This window comes from Oreochromis niloticus, linkage group LG4 (assembly GCF_001858045.2).
Source record: "Oreochromis niloticus isolate F11D_XX linkage group LG4, O_niloticus_UMD_NMBU, whole genome shotgun sequence".
NCBI classification, from domain to species: domain Eukaryota; kingdom Metazoa; phylum Chordata; class Actinopteri; order Cichliformes; family Cichlidae; genus Oreochromis; species Oreochromis niloticus.
Genome location: NC_031969.2, coordinates 27,268,053 through 27,280,633, shown reverse-complemented (window position 1 = coordinate 27,280,633; position 12,581 = coordinate 27,268,053). Strand labels below are relative to the sequence as shown.

The window sequence follows — 12,581 nt, the reverse complement described above, 5'->3', positions numbered from 1 at the left end:
GAACACAGTGGCTCTGAATTTGGAACTAAGCCACTTTCATCCTCCCTTTTTTGACTTAGAACACTAAAGCTTACATAAAATGTGAGTACTGTGAAGGAAAATCAGTGTGACAGTTTGTGCAGTGAACTCAGTGAAACAATGATGTGTGTGTTAGTAAATTCAGATTTAAGTGGTTTCCTACATAGGGAAAACTGCTGTTTGGAATGACCTGAGAAACCATATAGAAGAAATAATTCACCACAAAGCTGAACGGTGGGTGGCTGTGAGGGACTACAGCTTCAAGCCAAGACAGATAGAAAAGTAGCTGCTGGAAATACAACACTCACTGTATTCACTTTCTTTAGATCTAAAACTATGAGTGACAGTATAATCAAATCTAAAATGTAAAAAAACAAAACAAAAAAACCCACTTTAATTTTTTTGGAAAACTTTGAAATACTTTTGTTCCTCCCATGCATCTCTGAGTAGTTAAGTACTCTTGCATAAGTGTCTGGAATGACTGGGAAACCATTTCAAGATGAGATTACAATTCAGCTTCACCACGGTGGAAAAGCTCTCAGGCTGCAGGCCACAGTAGGAAGGGGTGGGTTTTACTTTAACCAACGGATCCACTTGAACCCGAATTCAAGACGCGAAACACCCACCCCGCTGATTGAGTTCATGTCAAAGGCATCTCAGTTCAAAAGTACCCCGGGGAAAATGTTGAAAGAAAAAAAAAAGAAAAGGGATTTTAATCTGTTTTCCACATGCAGATGAATGCATGCAATTTCAAATTCCAGATGTCAAAGTAATGTTCTATTTTCTTTGAATGTGTATGCAGAAGGAAGAGGCTGATATGGAGAGGAGTTTTTGGCTGGCTGCTGGACTGCAACTGTTGCACTGGCCAAGAGGTTCTGCAGATGCAGCACAGGAAGAGAGGAATGACTCTTAATAATCCTTGAGTGAACTGAGATCAGCTGCAAAGCGGAAATGTTGTGTCTGGGGCAGGCCAGAACTGAGCTATGATTAGCCAATAAGCAGAGGCTGTGCTCAGCTGTGTTACACTACTGGCTTCCCTGCACAGCTGTGTAAAAAACATCTGGTCCCTCACTTGTTATACAAACCATTTTGGAAACAAACTGAAAGAAAAGAAATCCATAGAGAGGAATAGCACAGAGCTTTGGAGCTGGGGGAAATTTGCAGATTTACGACCGTCTTTTGGTGTGGTGGAGTTTTGAGTCTTAAATCCACCATGTTCTGTTCCTCTTCACTGTAATACTGATGTTACAGCTGTAAACCAACAGAGGGAATCATCCTATTGGGGCTGATATGATGTGAGACCTGGTAAAACACAGCGAAAAGCATTTACTAAATACATCTCAGATTGAGGTAAGGAGAGAGGCACAATGCAGGCCTATGCTTCAGCAAGACTACAACCAATCACCAAATACAGATTGTGTTAAACCTTTTATAAACTGCAGCAAAATTCTGTCAGCACCTCTGAGCATTTTGGGATATAAATCTGACACAATGTGACAACTTGTGTGAATTTTTCTTTTTTTTTCTCACTCTTCTTCAAGGTTGACGGAAATGCATCCAACAACAGAATTTTCTTCATATTTTTTATGCACTGTTAATATTCAAAGCATGGACAGAGGAATATACATACAATTTGGCACACATGGTTTGGACCAACAGAAAGACTTCATCACATTTAAAGAGGAGTGCAGGTTGGCAAGTCCCCACATAAGAGTATGAGCTTTGAACTTTAAACCCTTGGATAACAAAAAACAAACAAACGAACAAAAATATAAAGGTAAATCAAAATAACATAGTAAGTAAAACATCTTTTTTTTTTTTTATTTCAAAACTGAAGCGTTTGTTTCTCACATGGCACTCGGAACAGAAGCACCGTCCACAGGTTCACAAAGGGAGCCCAGCAGATTAGAACAGAACACTAACCAGAGGCTGACAGGACACAATCACTCCCCACACCAGCGTGCCGGTCGCACTCCAGCCCACGTCGCTCGGACCTGCTCCACGTTTTGCTTCCCACAGTCAAGGATGGATGAATGCTTTGATTTTAGCTGCCACCCAGGAGAAGTTGGCCCAGGCTGGGACTGGCAAGCTGAAAATGAGGGGACTTTTACATGAGTTTGTGTGTTTCTGTGTGTGTGTGCCACCTGTGCTTTCAGTGAGCTTTAGCAGATACAGTGGGAACGGATGATGGGAAATGGGCTGCAAACCTGGAGCAAAATCAAAGCCTGTGCTGGACTGGAGTGAGACCGCCATGCTTGCAAGTGCATTAAGATCAGCGAGCAGAGTGCAAAATACTAATACCAACTGTCCTCATAATACAGGCCTCTTATCAGACAGGAGGGAGAGATAGAGTAAGATGTGTTGGTTGGTTTCAGAGCTACATCATACTGTAGCAGAGTAGTGTAAGGAGGGAACGTCTGGTAGGAGTTGGGGGGGGGTTGCGCTTTTAAAACCTGACAAATGACCTGAGGACACACGCACATCTTCACACATAATGGCACACCACACACAGCACATGAGGGAGGCCACTCATGCTAACACAACAACTTTTTTTTCTCCTTTTTTTTTTGAAACATTTTGTTTTTTTTGTTTTTTTTTTACAAAGTCACTAGTCACCATCTGAGTCTCGACACAGAGGCCAGACTCACAGACAGGCAGTGAGGCGGGCAGGGGGATAAATAGTCAAGGTTTAAAGTTGATTGACACAGACGTGAAGGATTTGATGCAATGAAATAGGAAGGACTGGCCTTGAAGGGATAGTTCACTCTCCAAAAAAAAGAAACAAATGTCTTTTCTCTGGCCCGTAGTGCCACTTTTCCATTTAGATGGTTTTAGTGCCAAGTTTTCAAGAGACTGCCTGTAAAGGTGTCTACCTTCTCTTGAACACAGTGAAACTATATGGCACTTGCCTCAGGTGCTCAAATGAAATGCATCTGAACAGCTCAACAGCAGTATCTTTTTCCAGGAATCATGGCCCAGTTATGCAAACAAATCCACAAAACTTGAGAACAGCTTCATTGAGGAACTTTTTCTCCTTTTACCCAACTACGCCTACCGACTAAAAGAAGAGTGCAGCTGGCTGTGCAAAGTAGGAAGCTATCTAACTATTAGGTCGTGAGCATGAGCTTCTTGTCATGGGCAGATTCACTCTTCCTTTTGCACAGTGTCATGTGTAGTTCGAAGAAAATATTGCTTCCTCAAAACTGCTCCCAACAAGGCTTGAGGACTTTTTGAGTAACTGGGTCCTGATTTTTGGAAAGTGACAACACTGCTGGGTGTTCAAATGTCTCTTTGTGGTACTTTGACCACCTTGAAGCAAGTGCTGTCCAATTTCATCATATTCAAGAGGAGGCAGACATTGCTACAGCTGATCTCTCAAAACTGTTGCCCAGTCACCAAAACAATCTAGACAGAGAGAGAGCCTGGATTTGTGGGTAAACTTAAAGTTAGTCCAGTTCATCCAGTGTGATTTGTGATGAAACACTATAGGTAAGAACATTCACACTGTCCGTTAGGGGGAGCTCTGTGATATTTTGACCAACACACTGTTGATTACACACATAGTTCGTATTAGATTTTAAATTTTAGGCTGGTTTGAAGTAAGAATTTGGTTAAGTCTTTAAGACTGCTTCAGCTCCTCCTTCTCAATACATTTTACACCTGTTGAAGTACATGTCGACAGCACCAACTGTTGGCAAATGTAGACTAAGAAAGCAGAAAGGAGAGACTCTGGGAGAGGGGGAGAAACAAACCACAGTGCCATCTCTGACGAGCCTGACGCCTGTTGCTATGCCGACCATAGAGAGGGAAGTGGAAAGAGGAGGGAGAGAGAGTGGAGTAGTGCAAGTGAGAGAGAGAGAGCAAGAGAGAGAGAGAGAGAGGGGAGGGGAGGCAAAGTATGGACGCCAGCTTGAAGTGAATTCTCCTCTCTCAGGTCAGGATGATCGACAGGCGAGTGGTCGCTGTGAAAGGAGCCATGGAATTCCTCAAGGAGGACTGAGGAGGAAGAAAGCCTTACCCAGAGGGGAGTAAAAACTAAACTGGTATTCACCTTCTTAACTATCTGCTCATTTCAGACGATTTACTATCTCAACATGACAGCGCTTCTTTCATCACACTCCGAGAGTGTATATTTGTGTGTGTATTTGTTTAAACAGAAACAAAATCTCTCTTAATTGGCACTGTGCACTTCTTGCCAACAGTTGGTCAGCTAGAAAAATCTGTAACTAAGGAGAAGGAAGCTGAGCAATGATTTCTGCCTCTCTATTCAACGTTGGTCTGAAAGGCTCATTATGAGGCAAATTCATATTCAGGCTAGTGCAAAACTGCAGATTCTATATTATCTTCACTTAAATTTGGTGGGAACGAATGCATTGTTGAGAGGTTTCCCCTTGCTTTATATGAACACATAAGTCCACATAAATGATAACCAGGGTTAGGTCTTAAGTATTAACACTATTGTCTGAGCCATAAAACATCATGATAAAAGCCATGATGCAAATATCTCCAGAGGAGGTGCACCAGCCAATCACAGGCATCTCTGACTCATCCTTGGTGACATAACTAAGTGTTGGACACTGAGAGCAACGTGTGGGTGGGTGTGGTTCTCTCATTTTACTGCCCGTCTTTGTGCCTGTCTGTGGGTCTGGCCTGAGGGTGGGTGGGCAGGGGCGGTGGTGTGGGAGGTGTGTGTGTGGGGTGGGGGCAGGGTGGGGACTCAGCACAGTGAGGGGATGGGGAAGCAGAGGTGGCAGGTGGAAGTCAGAGCAGAACAATTTAGCACAGTGGGAGTTGAGGTGCAGAGGGGCACGGGGGTCGAGGGTGGGGCCGGCGTGAGAGCGGGGATTATTGTTGTCAGGGAAACAGTAATTTGCCCCAGGCCTGGACCGTACCCACAATCCTCCATGGTCCTTCTGTCTCTGCCATTATCGTTAGGTATTTTTTTGTTTCGTTTTTTTTTTTTTTTGGGGGGGGGGGGGGGCGTTTCCGCTTAATATCAGAGAGGAAGATAGGTTCGGAGCTCAGATGTGATCAGAATCTTTAAGACATAAATGCAAGAAAAGGAAGGGAGGGGGAGGTGGGTGGAGCCAGGTCTGAGTAATCGCTGTCATTGTGGACCCAAAAGGTGATGGAGAGGGGATGTGAAAGACTGACAATGCTGTGATCATTTTCTAATCCATCCTTCTAACCCATTCCCATTCTTACTTACCCCCCCGCCCACCCCCCACCCCTACCCCCACCCCATCCATCTAAATTGCCAAATCCATCCCCACAATCCCACACCACACCCGAGATCCCAAGACACAAACTCCCTGCTGGTCTGCTTGACTATCCATCCATTCAACCCTCTCACTTCTCTTCCTTCTTGGGTTCTTCCTTGTTCTCCTCTTCCTTCTTCTCCTCCTTCTTGGGCTCCTCCTTCTTCTTGTCATCCTTCTTCTCCTCCTTCTTGGCATCGTCCTTCTTCTTGTCATCCTTCTTCTTATCCTCTTTCTTCTTATCCTCTTTCTTATCCTCCTTCTTAGTCTCCTCCTTCTTCTCTTCCTCGGGCATCGGCTCTGTAGTGAGGATCACTTTGCCAATGTTGTTCCTTTCCTGCATCTTTCTCATGGCATCGCCCACCTGGAGGAGAGAGGGAGAAGCTGATTATTTAAGGCAAGATGAAAGAGCAAATAGCGAAAGGAGCAAAGGGAAGCTTTTAAAGAGTTCTCTTTGAGACAGAAGAAGCTAGTATCATCCCTCCGAAAACAATATGTGTTTCTTTACATTATCTGCCTCCAATTTCCCTTCTTGACACCATAGCCTGGAAACAAATATTGCAAGCTTGCTCTTCAAATATCACTTTAATATGCAGTATATGAGAAATTATATTTGTTTAGATGAGACTTTAATAATCTTTGAGGGGAAATTAGATTGTTGTAGCAGTACACAGCAAATAAGAAGTGGTAACAGGATAACGGAGCAAATGGAGGGAATAATGAACACTTCAAACATACATTATTTAATATTAGTGTGCCTTAAGTATAAAAATAGTGAAATGTTTTAATGATAAGCCAACTAAAATCAAAATCACTTTTTGCATCATTTTATCAAATTCACCCAGTCTACCAAATAAAAAATAACCCTCCCCCCTCCACAGTATTAAGATGTTCTAATCACTACGCGTTAACAAGGAAGTAACAGATTTCCTCATGAAGACGGAGTGTAATGCTGGGTTTTGAACCTGTGTTCAGTTTTGTAAGTTTAAAAATGTAACTTCTGCAAAACCAATTTGTTTTCTTGAGTTTATATTGCATTTACCTTTCGTGCCCACAACGAATTGAGTCAGTAAACCAACAGACAGTGAGGAAACTCATTACATACACAAAGCAAGCTATGTCAGCTTTTAGTTTTTGTGCATGTTCCACTTGATGTACCAGTAACTATCATTATATGATACAAAATCAAGGTAAATCGATGGTCTTTGTGATGCTTTAACAGTTTGAGATTAAAAGATTCACAGGTAATTTGTCACCGTTATTAACATGTACTTCAAAATTCATCCACTGTGTTATAGTCCTTCCGTGAATATGCAGAATCTGTATTCATGGGTACTTGAGCCATTCGGTTTTCCATTTTTTGTCTGAAGTTGAAACAATATGGACATTTTGAGTAGGCTTTGATTACATGGAAGTAAGTAGTCTGTGTTTAAAGCAAAAGAGGGAATACTTTGCTGAAATGCAAACTTAAAGCCACTGGCTTTTGACTGATGACAACTTAGGTATTGCTTTTTAAAATTTAATCTACATTTATAAACATTCATTAGCTTCATAATAACTGACGGCTCTACTACAGCTCAGCTTGGAAATATAGTGCAAGGAAACTTTCCACTAAAAATACATTTTGCAGTAAAACTTCCAAAGTATTGTGTAATTCAGATTGCTGAAGCTTTAAGCCTAAACTTAAGAACTGATTTTCTTTCCTAAGACCAAGGATTGAGGATTTTATGCTCCATCACTTTAAGTAAAATTGCTTTTAAGAAGAGATTTCTTTGCTGGCTAGAATGAACAGGATTATAGTGACCAAAACATGTGGTACTGTAGAATTTGGCATCTCATTCTTATTGTAAGATAGGCCTGGAAAAATGTTACACCATCCTATCGAGGTGCTTATTGGGTTAAAATGATTAGAAAAAAGAAGAAGTATGAAGTGGCGAATCTGATATTTATGAGATTTTCTTTCCAAAAACTAAACATTTCACGTTGAGGACAGATGAGATTACAACCCCCAGGCTCCCTCCTCATATTGATGGATGGGCGATGTTGGTCCTACTGCTCCTTCATCATAATGATGAGTGGAGAATCCCAGCCAGACCGGCCCCACCCTCCTCTTGACCACTGGGCTCTGTCCACTGTCTGTTCCCGTCTCCATCACATCTCCCTCCCTCCTTCCTGCAATCCCGCTATTTGCGCGAGGCAGGCAGACCACCTAACGACCAATGCCACGGCAACAGAGCCATCTCCTAGCAACGTAAAGCCTGGCTGAAACGTGGCCCTGACGACTCAGACACATGGGAAAGGGAGAGGAGGAGGCGGAGGGAGCAACTGGTATCCCACAAATGAAGAACAGGCAATGAAAGAAAGGGAGGGGCGAGTCCAGGAATTATAAGAATCATCTTAGATGTGAATGAAAGTCACAGACTGCCTCCTTTTAACGACTGCACCGACTTCACTCTCCAAGATCTGCCAGCCTCTCTCGCTCCCAGGCATCTTGATAAGGGTGTGCTATTTGTGGCTACTTACATGACCATTATCTTCTTGGAAATCGGTGCAGACGTAGATAATGAATCCTGAGGAACTACAGGAAGGGAAGGAACAGTCTAATTTACAAAAAACATGGTCCTAGCATGTTCATTGATTACTGGAGGAAAAACAAAGAGTGACAGTGGGGGGATGGGATGTGATGAATGGGGTCAAGATGTGGCATTTCAACCGAGGTCATAAAAATCGATCAACTATCTGTCACGGTCTGCTGTGTCATTAGTTTTTCCAGGTCTCTTTTTTTTTCAGTCAACTCCTCTTATTTGTAAGTTACAGTTGTGTATGTGTCCATTTTATTTTGTGCCTTTATTATTTTTTCCAATATTTTTATGGTTTGCTTTGCCTTTTTCCCCTCACCTGTTGATTGCCATCCTGTTCTACTTTTTGTACTTTTAGTCCTGTTTTACTTAGTCTTTGTAACTTTTCCCTCCCCATTTCTGTCCGCGACTCCCCTTTTTTTCTCCTCCTGTTAGGAATTTTTTTTTTTTTTTATCCAATAAGACAAAGTTTTCTCAGTTCAATTATTTATTTATTTTTTGCTGCAAAATGAGACTGTGAAGCACATAAGTGTTGCACATAACTGTGCTACACCTCCAAGCTCTGGACAATTTTAACTTGTATGACTGAGCCATTAGTTTGCTGAGCTGATTCAATGTAAATTTACTCGGGTTACATGATTACAGGATGGTGGCGCATGAGATGAGCCCTCTTGTTCATCGTTTTCCCAGAGTATTTTTATTTATCTAATAAAATAAATGGACTCCCCGTATCTCCACGTAATTGCCACATAAAATATCAGGATACTAAGCTGTATCGATTTCTTTGCCCCAAACCTTAACTTTAGTGGTCTTCTTCCTCCATCTGTAAATTAATTAACTTAATTATATACTCTGCAATGCATCTTCTGCCTTGGTGCCTGCATTTGAAAAGTACACTAAAACATAACCCTATTACCCCAGCTTTTACTTCTACAAGCAGAAGTGTGACTGGCTATGGTTACATCTTCTGACTGAAGATTTCGGGTCAGCTGTTTACATGGAATGTGATTTAATATGGTCTGAGTTTTACATGCACGGATGCACATACACTAAACTGGGACAGTGTAACATGCATAAGAGTAATAAACAGAGTCATTTTCACTCAAACTGCAGCCCTGAATTTTTACAGGCATTACCCAAGAAAGAACATTGGACAGTTGGATTGGGCATTAATCGGTATTTGACCTGCCAGCTCCCTGGTCCTGTGATATTCCACTGTGTCATTGTAAGACAGCATAGCCAAAAGTAGAGTAAATGTACAGCAAGCGAGTGGTTGTCAAATTTCCTGCAGGCATATTACCAGAAGCAGGAAGGTGTCCGAAGCAGACCATAATCTGCTGCATGCCGAGTACGAGTAATGATCCAACTGGTTTGTCCCAGCATTAAGTTCTTGTGAAAGTTCTTATCTCTTTGATGGGTGTTGGAGCAGCTCTCTGATCTGAAGCAGTTTCCATTATTATCGTCTTTAAAATCAAACTCCACGTAGAGCCAATTCAGCTCAAACCACCATTTTTTCAAAAGTGTAAAAAGTGTTTACCACCTTTGTTAAAAAAAAAGAAAAAAAAAAAAGGAGTCATTTATGTGGTATAATTTTTTCTAATTCTGATCAGTTTCTGAAAAGGTCCCACCCTATGCATCCATTTTAAATTTCAGTCAGTTTCAGCTCTTTCATATTTCTTTGTATGGAGCTTTTAAACCTTTCAGAATCATTAGGCTCCATGTAAATCTAACCCATGTTTGCAGACATCGTCCAAAAACTTGCTCCAAGCCAGACAGAGATTATACCTTCTCTTCTGTGTATTTCCACTCTCCTTCCATGTCTCTTTCTCATACATCAGGGCCCCTCCCTAAGACAGAGGCACACGCTGACTAAAGGATGTCACCATAGCAACAAGAGAGAAAGAGCAAAAAAGATACACTGTGAGGAGGGAGAAGGAGAGAATACAGCGAGACAGAGAGAGACAGAGAGGGAGTCAATAACCTAAAGACAGAGAAAAAGAATCTGATAGAAAGAGCAGACAGATGGAGAGGCAGAGAAAGAGCGTCAGATGGCGGAGAAAGGCAGCGGGTGTTTCTCTCCGGTCCCAGTCACACAGCCAAAATACTGACCAGCTCTGACTTTGACAACAGAAGATGTCAGCCTCTGACTCTCTCTCTCTCCGTCTATCTGTGTTTTTCACACCATCTCTATTCATATCTGTTAGCAGCATTAATTTTGTCAGCAACAATCTGAGTCTGTCTGTCTGACTGAGACAGAGCGCTTCTTCTGCACAAACTTTGGCTGTTGAATGGGAGGCTTATTGAATCAGGGCCACACCCAGCTTCTGCAGATCCTACCACCAAATGCATGAACAGACGCAGGCCCACCTGGCATTCACATCCATTTTAAGAAAGAGGGGGGGTTGTAAATGTGAGTCAATAAGCATGTAATAGAGGTGTAAATGCACCCGTGTTGTGATAAATCATCTGGTCTTACAAAAAAAAAAAAAAGATAGACATAAAGGACATGAAATGGAAACTGTTTAGTGTCAAATTTAGCTAAAAAGGAAAACTACTGTACAGGTCTTGTAAAATACAGAAAATCTTCTACTCATAATGTAAGTTTTGAAAAAAATTAGATGAATTTCTGCTAAATTGTAAAAATTAGCGGAAATTCATCTAAAATATAATTTAGATTAACAAATGAACTAAATAAATACAAGCCATTACATTTATACTAAATTAATGTAATGTCAAAAATTCTAAGGCTACACTGTAATAGTCCCTGCAATGACCTATTCTAATCAACTATACTGACCAATCTTAGCAAAATTTCAAAAAACAAACAAACAAAAAAACAACGATATAATCTCATAGTATTTAACCCATCATAGCCTCTACTTATAAATTTATTTTATGTGAGAATAAAGAACGTAATCCACCCAGACATAATCCACATGAGACTAATAGTAATTACTGACATAAATAGGCAAGCACAGAGACACAAACCTGCTCAAGATGCCAAGTAGAGTCAATGCGGGGTTTGATTTTGCCCTCCTTGTAGAAATCCAGAATGGTATTCATTGCCTCGGTGATGAGCTCTGTCTCCCCATCTAGGTAGCCAAGGTGGAAACCACACACCGACTTGTTTCCCTGGATCAGGCTGAGTGTGTGGATGGAGAACTGGTGATACCAGTTCTTTGCCACAGCAAGCAGGTTCTTCTTTTGTCCTGCCAGCATGTTAGCCGCTCCTGGCAGAAAAAGTAAGAGCTTAAATCGCTTATCACTGGAATAAAAAGCTTAAGAAAGACTTAACTAGAAACTAACTTAGAGTGAGCCAGCTACACACCTGCAGTCAAAGGTTTTGTGACTACCTTGAAATGATGAAACACAGACTACTCAAAACTATGTGTGTTGGCTCCTACCATTGAACTGTTATTGAGGCTGGCAAATTTATGTCTATAGACATTAAGATATATCATATGCAGAGTTATAAATAGATGGGGAAGGAACTAGGAACCTTTATACTGTACTCTTTTGTTAGACCGCACCCATTTTCAAACTACACCTCAGTTTTGATCTCAACTACTCATCCTCAGTGGTGAGGATTAATATTCATTTTTCCACAGACAGAAACATGCATGCACACCTGCCAAAATATTCTAAATCTTCTTTGTGGTAGTAATAATACAGTAAGTTTCTCCAGGACAAAATTTTGCCATGAGATTCAATTATGACATTACCCAATCCCCCACCAACTTTCTCAGTTTTTCTCATTTGCAACAGCTTTACCCACTTTATTCTCACCTGATAACCTATTTTCGTCTTAGTGGTGAAATACCCACTGTATTAATGTATTAAAAAATGAGCAGAAATTTGGACGACAGATAATTTTTTCAAGTAATTTACACAAAAAGATGACAAATGTTTCTTTTTAACTGGTCCTTTAATGTTGAAATTTGCCGTTTTGGCTGTTTTGGCACTGTAAATTGAATATTTCTGTCAAGCGTCAAGTGCTGCACCTTGTTAGATTGAGTTTGTTGTTTCCCTTCTGTCTCCCCTCAGTCCTCAAACTCTCACCTACACCTTCCACCCTAAAAAAACTCTTTAGCACTTCAGCTGTCACTGTCAACACATCCCTATTCCCCCTCATCCTGCGTTCATGTAGCCTATGGATTCACTGTGTGTGCTTCTCTCAAGGGAAACAGGGGACACAAAGCATGCTCTGACAGAAAGAGGGACCCAGTCTGCTACATTCAGACACATTCCAGGTTTCTTGTGCATAAAACACTCATTGTTCGGCTATGCATACTTCTGATAAGCTGGAAAAGAAGCTGAGGGACCAGGATGGTGGGGTGGAGCTGGAGGGTTTTGTGGGGGTGACATGGATGAATGGGCGAGGGTGGAGGGCACCATGCTGGGTAGTAGGTTTCTGAGCAACATGCAAAGGGAGCACCCTGTTCTCCATGGATGCCGACCCCACCCACTGTATGTATACTGGTTCGAGTTTGGCATCTCAACACAGCTAGTGTCAAGGGCTTCCCACGAATGATACGCAGCATGCTGATGACATGGGCCTCTATTCTGCCCACCACTCTACTAGTCTGCTACAAATTAAAGGTTTGACATCATCGGTCTTATATTGGGTATATTGTCTTTTGTTGATGTGCTTTATTTCAAGCTGTAGAGTTGTAGTTAAAAAAATGATGTAGTAATTTGAAGCCTTAGCATTTCCTACTAATGCTAA

The 12,581-nt window shown here is 41.5% G+C and overlaps 1 protein-coding gene across 1 annotated transcript in view; it reads right to left on the bottom strand.

Annotated features, from left to right (window-relative positions):
- Positions 1-233: 233 nt before the first annotated feature.
- vat1 (vesicle amine transport 1) overlaps positions 234-12,581 on the bottom strand; it is a 32,431-nt gene continuing 20,083 nt past the window's right edge. Inside the window, exons 5-6 of the mRNA XM_003442141.4 lie at positions 10,844-11,085; positions 234-5,640 (exon numbers count right to left, since the gene is read on the bottom strand). Of these exons, the coding sequence (XP_003442189.1) occupies positions 5,368-5,640; positions 10,844-11,085 (515 nt within the window). The 3' untranslated portion in view covers positions 234-5,367. The remainder of the gene's footprint in view (positions 5,641-10,843; positions 11,086-12,581) is intronic.